We start from the raw sequence: 22,404 nt of genomic DNA, 5'->3' as shown, positions 1-22,404 counted from the left end.
CTTGCATATAGCACAGCCCCTGTGGGTGAAATAAATTCAGAGCTGACTGTTTCCATCAAAGCTTTTTGAAGGCAGTGTGAAGCCTCTGTAAAATACTGAATCTCCTCAGTCAGTAGCTGCTTTTCTGAAGTCTGCATTGTGCTTCAGGTTTTGCTAAGCCATGCTACAGTAAGCATGATGAATAGCAGGCAAATTGTCTTTGGTCACTGCTTTGGAAATCAAGATGTGTGCTGGCTCACCCCATTCTTTCGCAAATACCTTCTTATGCTACGGGAAGTATGATGGTACACCATATCCCAGGGTGTTAATTTTTAATGTCTTATGCATGTAATGGACTCAACTGTAATTATGAGTCCCATGGCACACAATTGCTACTGGCAGGATGGAAAAGATGACTGCCAGTCCATATTGCTCTACAGTTAGGGACTGAAACATTGATCGTTTCCATTCCCAAGAGCAGCAGAAACAGCTGTATGAATTTAAAGCAAAAGCTTCAATGGAAAGACAAGTAGTTGCAAGCCATTAAACGTTTCCCTGCAATCTATTAAATTTAGACTTTGCAGCATCATCCTACCGCATTGAATAAAATTGACTGAAACCTGGGTAGGGTAAAGTGGTTTTGACAAGCCTATGCTTATGTCCAGAATAATTGAAATGAATAAGCAGTTAGGCAGTGAGGCAGAGAGGAGTTAGTATAAAAAATGCTCAACTTTTTTTCTCAGTAGTGCTATTTTTAACTTATGGATCTTTATTTATTTCTTGCATGAAATGTTGAAGCTGACAGCATCCTCTTCCAGGGGAAACTGTATGAAAGAACAGTAGAGTTGGGATTTTTAGGCCTGATGCTCTTGGCATATCTTGGTGGGCAAATTCCTCCTCCTTTGATGAGCTGAAATGACTTTACTAAACAGTGCAGGGCTCTTCCCTTTGGCAGATTTAATGTAGGATAAGGCCCCAGCATTCAAACTCTTGTACCAGTAGAACTTGGGTCCTGCTTTACCACCTGCTAGCGTTTCAGAATATTTAATAGATGTGGAAGGGGGTTTAGCTAAATGCTTCTCATTTTATGCTGCCTCTGAAAGCAATACTCCTATATCCCTGGTGTCACAGTAGATTGTTTTGAAATCAGATTTTTAATTTCCTTTTAAAAGTGTGGTGGCCTTTTTTGTTTTGTTTTGGTTTTGCATGTAACTCCTAAGGTACGGCTATGGAAACCATTGCAAAAGGAAATTCAGCCTGAATCCCTGGTCTTCATTCATGTCACTGGCAATAGTATCTCTGAATTCAGTGATGCAAAATCACTCCTGTACTTAGTGCACTCAAGCTTAAATCAAATCCTAACACTTTTTACTAGTGCAAGAAACAGATTTAACAGACAGGAAAAAAAAACCACCAGAAATCTTTCTCTGTGACAGGAAATCAATTTAATCCATTCGTTGTTTGTTTTTTTCCAGGCTTATATTTGGCACTCTTTACCCCGCATATTATTCTTACAAAGCCGTGAAATCAAAGGACATCAAAGAATATGTGAGTAACGAGGTTTGTGGCTGTGCTGCAGGGTTTGTTTTCTAAGATTGCTGCTCACCACATTGTAAGGTGTTGCCTGTGTTCTGGGAAAGCTTGTAAACCAGTACAAGGGGAAGACCAGCCTGAAGGTGGACTGGCTGATTGCTAGGCACAAGTCTTAAATAAGGAGGCTTGGGTGTGTGCTTCTGGCTCCTCTGGTGAGTTGATGTGCTCTTTGACAAATGTATGCTTTTTCTCTGGTGGTACGAACTATATACAGCCAACTTAAAAGGTGTTTGGCATCTAGAGCTTTGTGTGTTTTCCTTTGTTTCTGAAGAGCAGCATAAATCAAAGCCTTTCCAAAAAGCCTTGAAGCTGTAGCTGCTCATTCAAAACAAGGATCAGAGGAGGCAACTTGAAGCACAGATGACTGAATCTTCAGACAGAAACATCCTTCCTTGTGGAGCAACCTGTTTACAGACAGTTTTGGCAACTGGGTTTTCTGTCTTGTCCTTTTGCTGAAAAATCTTCCCTGGGCTGCAGTTTCTAAATGCATATGGGACCATCAGGGAAAGTGAAATGTGTGAGAATCAAAACCTCTTGGATGCTATTGGTGTCTTGTAGGATTTGTAGTGCCTTTCACAACCTGAGCTCTGTTAACTTCACTGAACCTGGCTCAGCCTCCAGATTTTGACCTTTCAATCCTCTCAAGATCCCAGGGATAACAAGTCCATTTTCTCCTCTGGGTAACAGCATAGATGGCTATCCCATTAAGTCCTTAGTGCAAGCTCAAACTGGGACCCACTGTGGCTGCTGAGATTTTTTTCTTTCTCTCAGTCCCCTCCTTCAGATAATGGTTTTGGATATGCTGAGAATCTTAAGCGTTACAGAACACATCAGATACTTAAGGCAAAATGTCCTTGCAGCCCTTGCACAGCTGTGCTTCTCAAAGTTTGTACACCCTTTGCTTGGAAATGCTGAAGACATATGCTAGCATCCCCAATCAGTGTCTGCCACTGATACTTAACGTTTCCATAGTCTGTTTTTGGAAAGTATTTTGTTGAAGGGTCCAGTTCCTGTTGGAAATTCAATTGCAAAAGAGGAACTTGTATCAGACATGTGGAGTCATGACCCAAATGTGAGAACAGCTGATCTAAGACCTGGTTTGAGCTTAGAATTGTTTTTCAGTTTAACACACCAGTTGTGGCAGTGCGTCCATTAAGGTCTGATTGAAAAAAAAAATAGTAGTAATTTACCCTGACACAATACAAACTTTCATTTATTAGTCAAAACTTTTATCACTGTAGTTTACTTTTATTCCGCTTGGTAATAGTAATTTGGATAAATGGTGTTTTAAGCTGATCCAAGCCCACCCACAGCAGATCTTGGTGTGTGTTTTAAAGTTTTGCTGGCAGTAATGTCTGAGAACTGTGCTGGCAGTGAGGCTTTGAGGGAGTTGCAGTTATGTAAAAAGTCTGGCAGAAGCTGCCCTGGGAAGATACTGCTCTCAGGCATTTGGCAGTGCCATTCTACTGCTATAACACTAAATATGAATATACATGTAAATCCCAGGAGAGCAGTTATATAGCTGAGTGACAGGTGCTCAGGGAATAATTTCAGTACCTGCAGGGAGATGGAGGGAAACTACAGGTACTGTCCCCACTGTGTTGGGGCCGTTTCAGAGCTGGTGAGATCCACATTTATTGCCACCTCCATCCTCCCTTCCCCAGAGCAGTACCTGGTGTAGGTATCCCTCTAGTACTGCCTTCTTTCCAGCCTTCCTTCACTCTGTTGCAATTATCCTAACCTTAGGTAACACAGTCCGATTCTCTTAATTCATGGATTTTCATGTATTTTACTTCCTTAAGCTTTCTAACATTCCAGCAAAGTTGCTAAGGGATCTCCATTTTTAAATATAGCTGATCAGACAACAATTTTCAGTTAAATTAACAACTTTTGTCTTACCATCTCCTTTCCTTTGGAAAGACAGATTCTTAAAGCTGTTTGTTCTTTAAGTTTTACAATTTTGCAATGGGGAAAAAAAATATTGAGGGGGAATAAAAGGTTTCTCTCTCATCTCCAGTGTTTGGATATTATTCCTCACATCATCTCTGCGGTGACAGTGCTGCAGAAGAGGCGCACCACATCACTTGATAAAAATCACTGGAAGTGCTGATGGCATATAACAAATACACTGTTCCTTTGCAGCCCAAGAAGAACGGATACTGCGTACATCAGAACAGTTTATCTGTGCTTTTTAATGCCATTTAGTGCTCAGTGACAAAAATCCCCAGATTCCTGAAATACTCAAGATACTATAGTTTCCCTGACCAAGTCACAGGGCCCAAAGACTTTTCTGACCGCAAAGGAGATGGTCCATAAATCACCGACCAAACAGTCCACCCACTATATCTGAACACAGTGACAGCACAGCACGTGCTTTCACTACCAATGTGAAGTAAAATACTCTCACCTAAGGCCCAGGTAAGGGATTTAAGCTAATGCACTTGCCCTTGTCACTGCAATATGTTCAGGGTGTGGATGTGAGGAGGCACCACCACTCAAGTGATGCACACTAATTCAATAATTTGTGCTGAGTTGATTGTGCTCCTGAGCCCTGAGTCATGGGATGGGCAGTTACCTCTTTATCTCTTCCTGGCTAGTTTCCCCTGCCTGTAAATATTATGTAATTACATTTTGCCTTAACTGAAGTTTTGCCAACACCCTAGTATTAACCTTTGCTATTAAGATGAGCCAAGTGATATTTTTAATGCCCTGTGATAGGGCTGTGGTCCTCCGCTGGCTGGTGGAGCTTCCTCTGTAAGGACAGAGTCAGGCTGCTTCTCTTTTCATGAGACCAGTCCTAAAGGCCACAATCTTCCTTCCCAAGGGTGTCTGTGGAAATCTGATGTGTTACGTGCTGAGGTGGGAGGAGCTCTGGCATCTTCAAATCCACAGTAATTGTTAAATACACAGAGGGGAGGGGAAGAACCTTTTTTTCTGTGAAAATTATTCTGTGCATTTGTGCCTCTAAGAGATAGTTTGAGGCTCTTGTGGACAAATGAACCAGCTACTGTTTTTGATTACCAGGTCAAATGGATGATGTACTGGATCATATTTGCGCTCTTCACGACAGCAGAGACTTTCACGGATATCTTTCTTTGCTGGTGAGCACCAGATGGGAGAGGATCTTCGGCATGAGATGGAAAGAAAATAGAAATGTTTACAAGGGGAAAAAAGGGACACAAAGTTGCACTGCCACCTAAACATGGGGTTAGCAGCTTCAGGTACATAGAGGTGTTTTGTCTGGAGGAGCCATGCTTCCTTTCTCAGTGCTGTCATAGGAAAAGCAAGAAAGAAGATGGAACTGCTCAGTGGTATCTCATTAGTGAAGAAATCATTACAGGAGTCTCAGTCCCCTGCCTGTCAGAGAGAAGCACAACTGATTGCCAAGTTGGATGCTTGCAGAGATCATCACATAGACAACAGCAGCTTTAACTACAGGCATAGTTCTAGATTTGCTAGCTGTGTCCTACAGTAAATACACAGACTAGGGATCAGGCAGCAGCAGCCCTGCAGCACAGGACTTTGTAAGTTGCTGTGTGTGTGGTTGTTCCTGGGATGTTTTGCCAGGTCCGTTCCTGGTTAGGTTGGGTTTACAGTATGATGGAGGACAGTGATAGTCCATACTGATGTGGGCTTTCTGATGTCAGTGGAAGGATTCCTGGTGATGTCTATCAGGTCGACAACACATAAATGCCCGGTTATCAGATTCAGTTCCTTAAATACGGATGCTCAAGTTTGGAAATGTTTGTTGCTTGGTTGCCCTTTTTAGTAAGGCCTTTCTAGGGGAAACCAGTGAGATCAGTAGACTTCACAATGAAAATCTAACTGTAGTGCATGGCCCTCACCTAAAGCCTGTTCCTGCATAGCACTGCATTCCTCTAGTGAGTCCTCCAAACAAAGAGGATTTGGGAGTACTTGGCAACATGTCAGATCTGTTGGAAAGGAGATAAAAGATGTTACTGTCTCTCTATCTAATTTGGATGCGGATCTGTCTCCACTGTGTTCATCTGGAGCTTTGGGTTTTTTTGGAGAATGTATTATGTGGGCCTCTCGGTGTCCAGCCTATGAAATCAAATATGTTCTAGAGATCCTCAGTGAGGTGGAAGACCAACCTGGAAAATCCATCTCAGAGTCGAGCATTGCAGAGGCCCATTAGGTCAGACCTGGACACTGTATGGCCCAGTTGGCTTGGTGACAGTTCTGTGCTAGTACAGCAGGAGTCTGTCTGAGTCCAGCTGGGCTGGTGCACAGCTATCACAGGGTCTCTGCACTGCTCTTGCTTGCCCCTGCCTATAAAAGGTACTGGTTTGTCACACTGCTGGCAGCAACATGTCTGACCATATGAGGATGCTGCTGGCTGGCCAGCCTTGAGCTCTAGGCTTTGTCCTCCAGAAAAGAGTCAGGATAATCTAATCTCAAGAAGTCCCTGGCTTGTTACAGCTAAAGCATGTCCTGTTCTTAGTTAAGTCCACTGCATATTTTGCAGTGCTACCTGAAAGCCCCAGTATGACTCTGCACCTTTATGATACATGTTGCTTGGACAAAAGCTTCTTAAATTTCAGTTTCAGTCAGGTAAGTGTTATCTTAAAAGCAGAAAGGCAGAGAGATGAAAAGTGCATAAATATATCAATGACATATTGATTTGCTGGTTTGCTCTTTGCTCCCTCATAGTGACTGAGGACGCTATGAATACAGCACCTGTGCTATTTGCATATAGAAAGCTCCTTTTATCACACAGCAGTCTCTTCCAGACCATTAAATAATGGCCCTGATACCCAAGTAAAGATTTACCTGCATGCCTAGTTGAGATGTATGCAAAGGTGAGTGGATGTGTTTTGGTCTTGGGATTCTTTAGTAAGCAAAAGCTACCCTAAGCTAGACCAGCCAGTTCCTTCCCATGCTGAGCATCTCTAATTAAGGGCAGTGGTTAAATTGGGGGCAGACATTAACAGCTTTTTTTCTTCTAGGTTTCCATTCTACTATGAACTCAAAATAGCTTTTGTAGCTTGGCTGCTGTCTCCATACACAAAAGGCTCCAGCCTCCTGTACAGGAAATTTGTTCATCCAACACTGTCTTCAAAAGAAAAGGTAATCACAGGTGCCCAGGTCCTCTCTGGGTGGAGCAGATCTAGAGTGTGTTTATTCCAGTCTTTGTATCACTCATTTTCATTGAAGGACTGGGAGCTGCCGATTCTTGTCCTCTGTCATTTTATCATCTCCTTTTGGCTGGTGTTTTCGTTCTTTGTAGTTGTTGTGTTTTTAAATACTGGCCATCTGTTCAGCACACTCACACATATTAACTCATCTTTGTGCACTTGGGAAGTTGGGAGGGAGTGGGATAAAAATACCTCCTAAGCTGCTTTGCATGTACTGGCTGAATATACCTGGAGTGCGATGTTGTGACTGGATATAACAAATAGAGAAACAGGCGCTGGCAGCCAGGGCTCCTTAACTTTGTTCCCAGCTCTGCCTAAAACACTGTACAGCAATGAGACAGAAACAGTCCAGCCAGTCTATAAAATGGGCTTAGCAAGCACTTGCCTGCCTGGGAGATGTATAGCATGCTAAGTAAGGCATGTAGCATGTTAGGTCCTGGGTTAAGAAATGTTTTGCTGAAATTAATGCTAATTTTGGGGCGGGGTTCATTACAGCTTGGATCATTTGCCTGCCTAGAAGATTCCTGTGGCTGTGAATGAGACATTGTTAGGCAGATCCATTTGGTTCATGTGAATACATGGGCCAAGAATAGCTATTGGTCATATATCAACATGCAGACTACTAAGAAACGAATAATTGTTTCCTACATTGGCAACTATGGAAATGTAAGATCTCTGTTTGGCCACAGGCAGTGCATGAACAGTTGTATCTCAGTCCTGTCCAAGAAGGACTGTAGGGATCAATCCCCTGTCTCTCTGCTTCCTGGGAACTTCTGCTTATGCTTCTCACAAGTAGTACTCATGCATTTTGGGTTGCCACCTCTTACCTGCTTGGAATAAGAAGGGAATCGCTGAACAGCCTCCAGTCCCTACTAACCCAGAACATCCAGTAGCTGAGTACTAGAAGTCATTGTCATCCATTATCATCCAGACCCATGTGTCTTGAGGGAGGGCAGGGTGAGGGCAGGTACTTTCATAACTATTTCACTGTATATTGAGCGGCATCAAAGTCCAGAAGCTCTGGACCTACCAGTTCCATAGGCATGTTGAAGGTGGCCCCTGCAGTGATGTGCAAGAGAGATCTCAGATACTTCTGAGACCAGCAGTCCTGGATGCAGGGCAGTACAGCTCCAGCTGCCTGGTGTCGTAATATGATTCTTTTTAACAATGGGGCAATCTATTTGTCTTTAGACTCCGCACATTGCAAATGGCTCCTGGTCCATTCTGCCCAGGTGGATCTATCTGTCTTGCTTCCAGGACCTATTGGTGGTGGTTGCACTATGCAAGTGTATCTGAACTTCGGGTCCCAATCTTCCATTCACAGTATAAAGGGTTCCCAAAGCCTGCAACGGGAATTACTGTTCCCCTGCAAACCTTTCCTCTTTGCAAACATTGGCTGTGAACTTCTCTCCAGCTGAGGTGGAGGAAATGGAGGATATCTATCTACCTCCATGAAAGGTGACCTGGCCCTGCCGAGAATCTGAGGCTAGGAACACTCTGAACTTCTTGTGTTGTGTTTTTTGTTTGTGTGTGTTTGTTTTGTTGTCTGCTGTGACAGGAGATCGATGACTGCCTCGTCCAGGCAAAAGACCGGAGCTATGATGCCCTTGTGCACTTTGGGAAGCGGGGGCTGAACGTCGCAGCCACGGCAGCCGTCATGGCAGCTTCAAAGGTAAAGGTGCGGGTCAGGATTAGCATCTTATCTTCATCCATTGCCAACAGCAGCTACAGTGAGGAGGGGGAGAGATGGTGAGGGTAGGGATTCTCACGGTGATTTTGATCACGCCTCCCAGTTTCCCATTCACCAGCCACACAGGTGCCTCTTGGGATGAAGACAGGAAGTGTGGTGCCTAGTGAACCTATAGGAGGTTGGAAATACAGGGTTAAGGCTGGGATCTGCTTCAGGTCTCTATTGAATTTTGTGTTTTCCATCAGTAGCATTAGCAATTCTGTTCATCACAGCCTGTGCTCCTCATTTTCACTGTCAAAATAGGAGCATACTTCCATGAAAGATGCTGATGTTAGGTGAACAAGTTAACACCCTAGCAGGGAAATTTTTATTTTTTTTGGTCAGCACCTTCTGCAGTGAAGGGAAAAGCCATCTGCACCCCATTTTTTTCATTTGTTATGCTGAGTTGTTGAGAAGTCTGGAGGATCTAGTGACTTACAGTTTGGGTACAGACAGAAAACAGATGTGATTTGAAGCTCATGAAGGCTAAAAGGTTGTCTGCAAGGCTTACGCATGACATATCTGGTGTATAACTCTTTGGTGACATATTTATGTAAGAGTGAATGGGAAGTGGCAATAGTCACTTCTGGAGAATGAGTAGACACTGGTTGAATGGTCTTACTTGAGGAGGTGTATCCTGTATTCTGTTCCTGGCTTAGAGCCAAAATCAGAAAATAGCTGTTATCTCTGTTTCTTTGTTTGTGTAAAAGCTGCAAGGACTTGATAACTGCATTTTGTGGTCCTCCTCTCTGGTGGTGGATTATCATGGCTCAGGGTAGATGTGTGCAGTGACTATCCCCTTGTGTTTTGGGGGCAAGGCTTGTACAAAAGATACGACTTTCATGCAGTCAGATACAATGCTTCTTGCAAAAGGATAGTAGAAACATATGGGTAAGGTAGGTACTGGTATTAGGAAAAGCATGTGAATGGGAGTTGGAGGAAATTATTTTCCTTTGTGAAATGGTTTTCATATGACCTAAGGCACATCATTTTAGTATGTCTTGGCCTTACCTTCTGTAAAAATGCATAATACATCCTTAGGAGGCCAAATACCATAAAGTCTGTAAAGCATGTTGAATACATGGTGTTATAGAAGTGGAGAGCCCCTGGGGTGTGCCATGCACATGTAGGATCACAAGAATATGTAAAAGCTATATCCCATTCCAAAGAAAAACCAAGAATTGCCTTCCTTTTCCCTGCCAAGCATGGTGCAGGCTGTCAGGCCTGGCTTAGTTCTTCTAACTGTTCTTCAGGGGGGAGGCTCTGCTAACCCAGGCACTGCTAGCTAATCCAGACCTGCACTGAAGCCTGGGATAAATGTGGAGCTAAGGCAAAGCTGTTTATTATATGCCCAACAAAACAACATTCGTATGGCACCTCCATGGCACTTAACACTTTCGCTGCTGCTGTGTAAACCTGAAGAAGTCACACCATAGACATAAATAGGCTCTGGGAGTGCCTGTTTTGCAGCACTGCCTTTGCTCTGAGCCCCTCCTTACAAGGTGCTGCAGACTCTGTGCTAGAGCCCTTTTTAGGACACAGTGAGAAACTATGTGTGAATCCCAAAGGAACTCTAGTTCCTGTTTGGGTAGCTCCTGAGTATGAGAAGCTCAACAGTAGCCCAGATGCACAGTGCCAACCTGTTCATCTCAGGACTGTAACTGTGTCTTCATTAGCTCTTCAACGTGAATGAGCAGTCAGTACCACAGTTTTTCTTCCCACTGTTACGCTTTTCTGTTGTTTTTCTTAAGAATCTCACTGTCTTGAAATGTGGCTCTAGTGGCAATGGGAAGCTGGGTAGAAGGGAGAAAAGTCTCCGGAGTACAAGGAAGCTATTGTTTTGCATGAGTTAATGAAGCTCCCCATTCAGTGGTGGAAAAAAGAAACACTGTGACTTGTGTGGTATTGTTGTATGGCACATCTGCCAGCCTAATTTGAGAGAAAACAGTTAAGATACTGTAGCCTGTGAATGGACCAGAAGAGTCTTTCCTGCACACTACTTCAGGGAGGGGAAAATGATCTGTTGATAAGACTGAGAGGTTGTTGATGGATGGATGGATTGATTGATTTTTAGAGCAAAGCAAGGACTTTCATGTCTTTGCTTCAGCCTTGACATTTAAATTACTCTGAATATGTGAGGAAAAATAGCCTCTTGGCTTCCTTCGGCACTTCAGTACGTGGCCTCCAGCAAGTTCCTGGCTTCTGTATGCCTCAGGGTGCAGATCCAAGAGACAGGGTGAGCTGATCTAACAGCTTTCCTCCAGAATGGGATAATGCTCCTGCTCCCAGTGAGTTACTGTGCACCAGCTCTTTGGACCTCCGCAGGTTATCTCTGATTTATCAGAAAGCTAATCCAGAAAGAGAAAGAAAGGGAATACTGTTTTTTGAGATCACAAATGTGTCTCGAGTACCTGAGCCAGCACAAGGGAAGGGATGAAACTGCATTATGAGGAGTATGACCAGAGGGGAGGAAAGCAAGATCATCCCTTCTTGGTTGTGGGAAGCAGATTAGCTTTGCTGCTTATGGAACCACACCTTAATACATTTACTCTTCATGGTATAATAGTCAAGAATGGTTAAAGCAGCTTCTGTCCCTTGCCTTTCTCACACTGAAATTGTTGTCTTTCGGGCAGGGGGAGCTGAATGGCTGTGATTTACAGCCTGATGTGTTGAAGTACAGAAGTGCTGACCTGGGGTTCCTCAGGTACTCAGGATGTGAGATGTGAGTGGTCGGGTGTGGATGTGTCTCCTTTTAGCTGTTCCTGCTGCTATGAAAAGAGAGGAGTGATACAAGCAGGTATGGGTGGTAACGGCTTTCTCTTGCCTGAAAACAGGTTTTCAGCTGCTCTTAAATGTATGTCAATGCCCTTAATTGCTCACTTGAGAAGGAGGTATAACAGAGCTAGATTATTCTGCATGAGAGAAGTTTAAATGGCAAATTATCTGGAAAACACTTTGAGGAGACAGATGCCACACAAGACTGCAGTGCTGTCCTTCAGGGGAAGTTTCCAGGGGGAGAGGAAAGAGCATACTATTTCTAAGGCTTATACTGGCTTTCCCAATGCCAAGGTTTAAGGGTATCCAGCTACCCTGTGATAAGTGTTGAGTGTTGATGGGTTAGTGAGCCCTGAACAGGTTCATTGGGTTTCAGCCTTTAAATGGAACATGTTAGAATTGGAACTTATAGAGATGACCATCTATTCAGAAGCACTGAGCTCCTGCAGCTGCCACAGAAAATGTGTCTTTTAGCAGCAAGTCAGTGTGAGGATCTGTTTTATTTCCTGCTTTGCTTGGATTAATGGGTGAGAAAAAGATACTTTTGTTATTAAGAAATGGACCCTCAGGCTTTGCAGATCAGTATCTTCTAGTAGCAAATACAGATTGAGCTGCTGGGCTGAAAGTGTACTCTGTACAGACCTGTTTTCAGCAAATTAGCTTAAATCCAAAGGCTCCTGTACTTGGAGACATGTCTTCCACTGTGCATAGCTGTCTTCTTCCTCTCTGAGCTGTGGTAACTGATCTTGTGTACCCACAGGATCCATCATGTTCTTTTGTCTTTCATGTTAACATCTTTGGGTAAAGCCCATCTCTTTGTTCTTTTTATCTGTTATCTTTTTTTTTTTTTTAAAATCCATCACCTTTTTATTTATGCAGCACAATGCAGCTGGCTGATTACATTTGTGTGTAACAGGCTGCTGCTTACATGTTTGCCACATGCTGAGGTGATGCAAGCTGTGCAGAGCCACGCCTTCCTTATCTCTGATCCTCTGGCCCTTTCCCCTTTCTATCTTAAGCAGCGTACAGTTTTAGTTAGCCAACTGCAGGCTTGTCTGCCTTCCCCTTCCTCCTGCTCCCTTCCCCTGCTCTGTTTTGTTTTGAAGCCACAGTTGTGCTAACACTGGCACAAACCTGTGCCAATTCATTTTACAGGCTGAGGAGCTGTCAGTGTCCCAAGTACCCTGAGTCTGCCCAGCTGGCTCGCTTGGGTGTTTTCTCTCTCCACAGAGTCTATTTTTGAAGCTCTAAGCAGACAGAGCATTGGAGATCTGCTCTTATTACCCGTACTAGGTGCTCAACACAGATCTTTTCCCTGCCACCAGCAGCCTGCATCCCCACCAAGGAGCATAATCTCATTTGGGACTCTGTAATCCTGTCCTCATTGCTTGGTCATTCTGTCACATGCTGTGACTTCAAGTAGATCAGTCCTAAGTGGCAGGATTAGATGACCGAGCAGTAAATCCTGCTGCTTTTTGTGTGTTTTCAGTTAGTTCCAACTAGTTCAGCCATTCCTGTTCCCAAAGAGCCCTGGGCACTGACCACCACCTTCTTTCCAGCTCACCTCGAGGGAGAAGAGAGGCAGAAAAGGAGCCTGCTTTTGGGTCACAGCAGAAGGGAAGAAGCAGCAAGGCTGTTACAGCCCCAGTAGTGGGGCAGGTGCAAGACCTTGGCCAGGCAATGGAGCTGACAGATGGAGGCCTGGACATAAGTGGGCTTTTCCTTGGCACCAGTCAGCTTTTCCAATGTAAGCGGCTGGGACACTTATGTGGCTGCAGTGAGGAGGGGTACCAATGGCTAGGAGGCAGCACCAGCCTTCTCCAGCACACTCATATGTACTCCCTTGCTGTCACCATGCTCCCAGCACTTTTTCATGCTCTGTCTGTCACCCTGAGGCTCCTACCACTTGCTGCCTTGCCCTGTCCCCAATCCCTAACTCTTCTCCCTGCTTGCCTTCTCAAGATGCTGCCCAGCCCTGCCATTGCCTCCTCTGTCTCTATGACCTGCCCATCATCAGGGTTTCCCAGATCCTGTTTGCATGTATCCTTATTCCTCACCCTGAACAAACCAATTCTGCCAAACAGGCCAACATCTTTCCCTACCCTCAAGACAAATCCTGCTCCCAACCACTTACCCATTCCGGAGCTGCAGCCTCAACTTTGTTCTTCAAAGGAGAGCTGCAGAAAACATCTCACAGCCAACAGATCATCATAACCCAGAGGTTTCTGATAACGTACCTTCCTCTGTCCTTCTACGCTCCCGTCTGTAGGGCACGGACTATTTGCACAGCAGCTGGTGCTATGGCCCATTGCGTGCCCCTTGGTACAGCCTGCCTTTAAGAAGGGGAGTGGGGCACAGCGTGTTGCTGGCAGTGGGTGCAGTGTCTTGGCAGGAGATGATAAATGAGGTGGAGGGAGCAGGCATGCATGATTGGTGTTGATGAAAAGCCTGTTTGTGCCTAATAAGTCTGAGAAACAGTCCAGGAGCCTTTCATGCATGGAGAAACATGGCTTGCGGTGCTGCCAGAGCTAGCAATCACTCTGGTTATCGGTTAAAAGGACCAGGCATGCAGACAAAGTCAGGAGGGTTTCAGTATGTGCATCCACCTCTAACTCTCAGGAGTGCAGTGTCAGCAGTTTCCAAACTGCTTTAGCTTGCCACCACCAGTCTGGTCTGGCATTGTCACTTCCATTTTCACCTTTGGTCTCACCCATCCCCTAGGGGGTTGCAGCTCCCCTACTTGAGGGTCCCTTAGTGCAATAAATGTATTGGGAAGTTTCCCAGTGCATTTGCTCATTTTTAAAGCCAGGCACTTGAAGGGAAGTGCTAGTGATGATTTAGATTTTATCCTCTGTAATCAAACAGCATCTTTTCATTTATTTCTAGTATCTGGCTGGTATAGCCGGTGCAACTGCCTGAAAGTCAATATTTAGATCCCTGATTTTCCATGAGAATTGAGACCTAGTTTCTGTGGGAGTTTGGAGCAAAAACTTTTATGGGAGAGATATTACCTTTTGTGACACAACAGTGGAGAACTGCACTTTTACTTAATTGGGAAAGAGGGAAGCAGAGGGTGGGGAGCATCCTTTCCTTTAAGATGCTGGATAAAGCCTCTTTGTAATTATTAGATCCCACTGCTTGACAGGAGAGTGTTTCTTCATGTACGAAATGTATCGGAGGGCAGTTCTGACCAATCTGCTAGCTACCATATCTGTAATGGCCACATTGTGTGTCCTGGTCTGTAACATGATCAAGAGCTGCAGAAGTCAGAAGTGATTTAGAGTACACAGTTTGAGAAACCTTTGGGGACCCATTAGCGTTGTCTCAGAAGGGCTGACTGAGCATGCTACTTTTGAAAGTAGCTTCCTTTAAAGGATTTCCATTTGGGATCCAAAATCAAAGATCTCACGGCTGAGCTATGTTACATCAATAAAAAGGAACAACAAATGGCTTTCTTAAACCATATGATAGAGTGCCACTGATCACAGTATTTTGTGAACTGTTCTGTCATGGTGTGATGTATCTTTCATTCTTAAGTCTTTGAGAATCTGTTTTTCCCAAATCATGAAAAACCCAGTGCTGTTTGAGCTACCATCCAGATAGCTGTTTCTAGTTTATCTCTCTTGTTGGCTCTTTCATTGGTGTCTCCAAGAAGCAGACAATAGCCAGTGAACACCCAAGGCAGCAGAACCAAACAATAAATTTATACAGAGAGACTAGGCTGGGAGAGACAATAACAAACAGTTCCCAGGAGAGGAAATGAACTGCACAAACAAAAAGGGTGGATGAAATTAAGTTTCCACCATCAACATTAACGTCAGCTGGTTTCCCTTTGAGTCTTTAATACTGTCTGACACCTCCAAACTGGGTGGCTGTTTCAGGCTAGGCATGGCACGCAGGCCCTGGCTGTAAGGATATTGCTTTTAGGATATTTGTGTTCATGTGGTGGCAGAAGCAATTTCCTCCTTCACTGAGGCCTGTGCTCAAAGCACAAAGCAAATGTTTTTGCTCTTAGCAGGGCCTGCCTGCAGCCAGGCGTGATACTGCACCTGCGTGCAAACACCCGCTTGTTGCCATGAATAATTCCCCAGTGTTACTCTACTTCTCAGAAGACCTGTCAGTCACCAGGAGGTCAGTCCTAAATGACTGCCACGTGTCCCCCACCTAATCCTGTGCCTAAATTAGTCATAAATGCACTCTGTTCTTAATGATCTTAAGTGGATTACCGAGGTGGCCAGACACTGGGGGTTTCTCCAGTGGGGAGCATCGGTCAAGTGCAAGGAGTGGAATGGCAGCCTGTTGTGTTTATAATTTGCTGTACTCTTTAAACGCACTTGCTAGGTAACACCCTGTCAGCTGGGGTTTTGGAGTGGTTTCCCCACCTCTCTGGGAAAGCTGAGGAAGGGACAACCTACATTCAAAGGTGTAGCCCACAGGTGGGTGTCCCTGCTTTTTATGTGTGTGTGAGTCCCTGCACATGGTGCTAGTGTCTCGCCTCGATTACTTATGCTTCACATAGATCTTATTTGCAAAGCTTTTATGTGCGTTGCCACAATGGCTCTCTTTTTTCCCTTGCTAGGTCTCTCAGCTACTTCATTTACACTTGTATTTGGACCAGGAAAAAGGGCAGGTAATCTGCTGAGTGCTTATACTAATGCCTAACTAACATCTGCCTCTACATTAGACTAGTTTGAACTGTTTTCAGCTGAGATTGGGCTGAGGCCAGACGCTGTCTGCTCTATTTCCAGTGGGTAGATCCTGCGTGCTGAGCTTTAAAAGCCTGTCTTTGATCTCATCAGCAGAATGCCTTCCAAGTCCTCCTCTGGCAATCAGAGAGACTCCAGCAACCAGGCAGGGAGCTTTGTATGTGGAAAACCCACTTAACTCAGGTTGTTGCTACTGCATTAGCCAAGCTGCTGTGTTTGCTGTTGTTTTCTCGCTAACGGGTAAAGGGAGCCTCTCTCCCACTGCTGTAATCCCATTAGGGTGGTTGGGGTTGCAGTTGAGCTAGTGAGGCCGGGCCTTGGCTCAGAAGTGAAGATGCACTTCTGCAAGCACTTTCTGATAGGTGTGGTTGGGGAAGTCCTGTGGATACCATAGTGATAACTGACATCCTAGGAACATGCACTACACCTTGTAGTGAGTATCTGAAGGATGGAGGCTGTAACATGCATGCAGACATGTCTGCTAGCGTGGAGGGGAGCTGCTAACTAAAGTTACAGCAAAAAGATAGGAGAACATTAACAGGTTTAGTATTGTGCTGGAAGTGTGGTGAGCGTGACTTAATGTTCTCTTGCCTGGCCTTTAACTACTGATCTTAGGATGCATAAGGCCAGAAGATGCCATCCTGTATTAACACTGATCATATTAAAAGCTTCTCTTTTATGACTTGACGTTTATTGGTTCCTGATTTATGTCACTTCACCATGCTGTGTTATAGTTTCCACAGCTGTAAAATGGGGTTTGTACATATTAGACATGTTTTGAAGCCTGAATAATGTCTACAGAATTATTTTGGATTGTCAGACTGAAGGTATGAGAAAATCTAGACACTGTTATTTGTTTATATTCTGATCCTATTTAGTGGAACTGTTATATAAATTGCAGATTTTTACATTATGTTCCTAGGTTGTTGTTTTTTTTTTTACCCAGACCCTATGTAAAGCTACCTACATATGTGGAGTATTTTTAATGAATAATTCAATTGGATGTAGACCCAGTTTTTCCAGACTCCTGAATCATCTCCCTCTAGAAAGTTTTACTTCAAATGTGAATGCAGAGATTAATTATAGAGAGGTAAAGTAAGACAATTCCAGATATTCCAGCTATTTCTGAAGGAATGCCTTTGACAGTGCCTGTCACAATACTGACTTCAGTTTTTGGAAAGATTTGATCCTTCCAAGCAAATACTGGTTGCATCAGTGTTTGTGCTCTGGGCCCACAGTTATGTTCATTTCTGGAGATGACGATGTCTGCAACGTTTAGAGGAAGGTACCTGAAGAAGTCTGCTTTCAGCTTGTGCCATACCTTCACCTATGTGGTGAACTTTCCTACAGGCAAGAAGATCAGATGAATTTGGGAGCAGATACACTTACAGGGAGCAGGGAACAGAGAGACACCTGCTCCTAGTTGTTGCCACCGAAACCTCACCATCTAGTGAAACCACTGTCTATGGGATCAGAAGTGCTATGCTTATGGGGACAGTCTGTGTCCTAGGAGAAGCTGGATGAGGTAGAAGTCAAGTCTGGGCAGGTAGTCTTGTGCCTAGGGAGAGTAAGGTGCAGTCTTCCAGCACCACTTAATGCTTGTGTCCTCTACCAGGGGATGAAGTCCCCAAAATACAGGTCCCACGCTGCCAGCACAATCATCCTGACAGGTCACTTGGTGTTCAGTGATGGGAGAGGGAGAGGTGATGTCATCCATAGTCCCACAGCCCTCCCAGTCCCCATTTTCAAAAGCTTGTATAATAACATAATGCTGTTTTGCTGTTGACACAGTCAAATATCACCCCAGCTACTGTCGTGATATTACTGCTGTCGCATTCTCTAGGATAAAACTAGCCCAGATCTGTGTGGACATGCTGCAAACATGCCTCTGGCCTGCAGCGTGGACATAGATAGCTTCGGGACCTGGATCTTCTCTCTGTGCAGACACACTCTGTGCTGAAATTCCTGGGACATCTCCCATGTCTGTAGCAGTTGGAAGAGCATCTGTGTGCTCACGGCCAAGACAGTAAACAACTATCCCCGAAACAGCTGCTCTTCATCTTCCATATAACTGTTTCAACCAAACACTGCCCAAGATGTGTGCTGTGCTAAATATATTCTGTTGTGAAATAAAGCTATTAACTTGTTTTTTCTTTTGTTAATATGTGATAAGTCTTATTGTGGAATAATAAGCATTACAGCTGGATAAAATCTTTATTGCTAAAACAGATAGCTACAGCAGTGCAGACCCTCACAGTGCTGGCTTTGCAAATGTTTGTAATTTCATATACAGCAGCTGCTTATCTGACAGGGAAATTAAGGTTGGTAGCAACATTTGCCGTTTTACTCTGAAACCATCCTGATTCTGTTGTAATCATCTTTGATTATCACACTTTCTGTCATGTTTCTATCTGGGGTCAGGTAGAAATGTGGCAACTGGGAAAGAATTGTGTTATGTTGTATCCTACGAGCAATTTCATCAAGTCTATCTCTACACAGACTGAAGGTGCAAAACTTTGAAGGAAAGTAAATGGGAGGGAAGTCCGCAGGCTTTCCTGCGTGTTCAGTTTCCTCACTTGGCCTAAACCTTTGCTATTCCTGCCATTTCTGAGGTTTGGACAAACTGCTGGAATGGTAGGAACAGTAATATTTTGCTGTTATCTATGTGATAAGCAGCCTTTATCTTTGCTGTTATAAATTCAGGTTAAATTAAAGCAAAAATCAAGAAAAGGCAATTTTAAAATTTCTTTCTTGGAGAAAATCAAAGTTGTTTTAGCACAGCTGCTGTGGCTGTTTAAGGCTGTGGTTGTGTACTATATGCTGATGTTACAGACCCACAAGATGACAAGCACATACCAGGCCCTTGTTGTTTTATAGCTTTCTCTGAGGCCTTTGATCATTATATGCCACTATATCACAAGTTGCAATGCAAGAATATTAACATATCTTCTTCATTTTCAATGCAAAAGGGCGCATTAGTGTCATCATCCCTGCCAAGTTGGTCTGACACATGAATCTTGTCTCTAATCTGACTCATGTTCGCATACATAAATCGCTTGGTGGAATGAAATGGTATTTGGGTTAGCTGCTGAGCAGAGCTGCTGGGAGGAGGTTAAAAGCTTGAGCACTGCTGACACTTGAGCTGGTGGTGTGGGAGCAATACAGGACTCAGGTTACAGCAGCTTGTCGATTGCTAACCCTCCAGCTTTGCTGGTCCAGGCATTCTGCAACAGCAAAATACTGTTTAGTCTGATTGCTCTCGCTAGGGGTCTGTCTGTTGTAGTCAGGCTGCAGGGTAGGGTGTCCTGTGTTAGCTTTAAATCAGCTGCTGAGAATAGGATAGTGGTGCAGGAATTCAGTGCAAGCTACAAAACCCATCCAGAACTCTGCTGCTCTGAGCTCTGGGCAGCTGAGATCACCCCCAGCTAACCAGCCATGCAAGGAGATTTCAGTATACCAGCCCAGTAACAGCTGGAGCCATGAACTGCAGAATAAATGTACATTAGACTGGCCGACGAGGAACAACTTGAGATGCCACTTGAAGTGAGAACGTCTCCCAGGAGTGGCTCAGCCACAGGAGTACCCAAAATTCAGACATCAACTCTTGTGGCAGGTTGGAGAATGCAATAGCATAGGTGAGATTTTTACAGAACTCCTAGGACTCCACTGCCAAATATATAAAATCAGCAAAATAAAATGTCTTGGTATACAAGAAAAAAAGCCCCATCCATTTAAAATACTTCAGAAGGTGGAACAGGGTAATGGAAAAGAGCAAAGTAAGTCTGTAAGAAGAACATGGTGGGTGTGTGGACACTTCTGTGTAGCAGTCTGCAGAAAAGCAAAATGCTGTCAAACACAGCAGACGTAGAAAGATCTTAAGAAACCACATGTTCAGTAAAATTAATAAAAAAATTCCAGTGCATCTTCCTGGCTAGCTCTACCAGATGACTCTGTCCTACCAAGGACAGTTCAATTTTATTTTTCTCAGATGATGCATACTTCTACTGATGATGCTCAGGGACGCAGCATTGAAGACTTTATCGTCGTGTGCTGTTTGCTTCTTGCTGATGCAAAAAAGTGCTGTAGTCCAGGATGGATAGCTTGCCCATGGTTAAACTGATATGCTCTGGAGCTGAGAAGGAAATCTGAACTCGTTATATACGTATAAAAAGCTTCAGGATGAAAAGTTGTGAGATTACTGATCTAGCAGTTCTCTTCAATGTAGAAAGTGCAGACTGTCACAGTGGCTGTAGTTATAAGCACCTGCTGCCTTGTCTACTTACAGTCCCTAAAAGTAAAGTGCTAAGGCATTTAGATGGGGTAGAAGCAGTGATTTTCCATGACTCTGCATGCAAAATTTCTGAAGTGATGTTGGTAAATCAATACTTGCGGGTAAATTAATGCATTGTCTTCACAATGTATCAATGCCAATGCACTAGGGGGACAGGTAGTGTTGCCAAATTGCTTTAGCAAGGAGTGGTGCAGTCTTGCCTTTGATCATAGATGGTCAGGATGAGTCCTTTCTCTGTGCCAGGCCAGCACCAGAGCACTCTCCACTGGCCCCTCACCTGCACCCTGGTTTTGTGCGCAGGATACTCAAATCTGCAGCCCGGAAGGGAGCACGACGTATGCTGGTCCAGCCCCAGCCTAGAGCACTCTGGCAGCATTCAGGCTATGCTTCCACTTATGTACTTTACACATCTAAATGAAACTGGTGTGTGAATTACTAGGATGTGCCTTCTCTGTTTTGTTAAACAGGACAATATTTATTGTTGTGTGCCATCTTTCTGATTTTACCTCAGTCGAAACTTCCATTGAATTTTTCCCAATTTATACTAGCAGAAATAATTTTATAATCAGGCTCTATGTATTTATTTCAGTATTTTTTTCAAGACTGTGAATGCTATGAAGTGTCTTTCAGACCCTCCCCCCAACAAAATATTAAAACCTAAATGCACTTTTTATCAGCTATGCTATTTATATTCTGAATGTCACTTAACGTAACCAACAGAGAAGGATAGCTAGGTTCTGTATTGACTGTATTTTCTGGCATTCTTACTTCATGGCAATGGTGGTGTAGTATGAGGTTACAGAATTCAGAAAGAGGTATAATTATAGTCAACTTTTTGGTGGGATATAGTTTTGATGAAAGATGTCTTTTAACCAACCCATCCTTTACAAAGAACAGCAACATTCTTTTCACCAAGGAATACGTTTGTTGCCTGATTGAGAACTAGTCTAAAAAGAAAGAAAAATGTTGTGTTACTTTATTTCTTCCTTAAGCTGCAAGAAAAAAAAAGCACTGGAATATTTCTTTGCATTTAGTAATAAATTTTTATTTAAATTTTCAAATTTTCTGTGCTCTGGAAATTCTGTGTATGACTGAGAACAGCAAAGTGAATATCATCATAGATAATTAACTTTAAAAGGGAGTTATTTTGATGCAGACCATTTAATTGTGTTTCTGAAACCAAGTACCTATTTGACTCAGATCCTAGTGAAGAAAAGTACCTACCAGAAAGATACAACATCCTGCGACTTTAGATGTGGCCAAGGCTGCCCTAAGCCCAAATGACTGCATTGAAGAATCAGAGATGCTTGTTGTCAAAAGTTTGAATGACTTTGTATATAGAACCACTCCAAAAGAAAGAGTAAAGAGAGGGAAATGATGCTTTTAACAACTCATTTTTTGTCCTCTCTAGGTTACTGGACCAGGCAATTTTGTCTCTTCCTGTTGTCCTGATGGATTTCAATGAGCAAGGGAGACAAAAGTCATAAAATACACTGTTGAATCTAACTTTTATGTGTGTTATTTGCTTGCTTGTTTAACTAGGGACAGGGGGCCCTGTCTGAAAGATTGAGGAGCTTTAGCATGCAGGATCTCTCGACGATTCGTGGAGACAGCAGCAGCACTGTTCCTCCTTCAGTCACTGTACGAACAAGTAGCAAACAGAGCCAGCCAAAAACATCCAGAAGTGCATCGGAAGGCACTGGCAGCTCAGGTAAGTGCCAGCATTATTTGCAGTGTTGTGTTGTCTGGAATATCACACAGTTGAATGAAGTCATGTAGTCGGCAGGAATATATAGAAACAGACACTGCAGGCAGCACATACCAGAATTCACAGGACACAGACATGCTGTTGAGTCTCTTGGCACTTAAGAGAGAAAACGTATCATCGTTTGATGGTTACTATTCCTGGCTGGTACTAAGAACGGGACTTGAGTGTATGAGGGAGCCAGCATCAATCCTTGCAACTTGAGCTGAAAAGTTAGGTTCTGGCATGAGAGCTGCAAGCCATGGTGGGTTTTCAATGAGAGGAGCTAATGGAAGTGTGAAAAGAGGGGATAAGAATGCACAATAGTGGGCAAGGCTCATTATTATGATCAAAGCCCTGGTATGGTGATACAGTCTCTCTCTCTTATGCCAACTAAACATAAATGTGAGTTCTAATGGGTATCTGGTTTG

The 22,404-nt window shown here is 43.7% G+C and overlaps 1 protein-coding gene across 15 annotated transcripts in view; it reads left to right on the top strand.

The window, feature by feature from the left end:
• REEP1 (receptor accessory protein 1) overlaps positions 1–22,404 on the top strand; it is a 70,528-nt gene that overhangs the window by 26,172 nt on the left and 21,952 nt on the right. For 11 of the 15 annotated variants that reach the window (XM_056341149.1, XM_056341119.1, XM_056341168.1 and 8 more), the window contains 6 exons: positions 1,455–1,527; positions 4,597–4,673; positions 6,540–6,660; positions 8,287–8,400; positions 15,812–15,862; positions 21,772–21,940. In XM_056341149.1, the coding sequence (XP_056197124.1) occupies positions 1,455–1,527; positions 4,597–4,673; positions 6,540–6,660; positions 8,287–8,400; positions 15,812–15,862; positions 21,772–21,940 (605 nt within the window). The other 4 variants (XM_056341175.1, XM_056341129.1, XM_056341110.1 and 1 more) reach the window with 3 other exon arrangements.

This window comes from Falco biarmicus, chromosome 1, assembly GCF_023638135.1.
Source record: "Falco biarmicus isolate bFalBia1 chromosome 1, bFalBia1.pri, whole genome shotgun sequence".
Lineage (NCBI taxonomy): Eukaryota > Metazoa > Chordata > Aves > Falconiformes > Falconidae > Falco > Falco biarmicus.
This window is presented reverse-complemented; position numbering and strand designations above follow the sequence as displayed.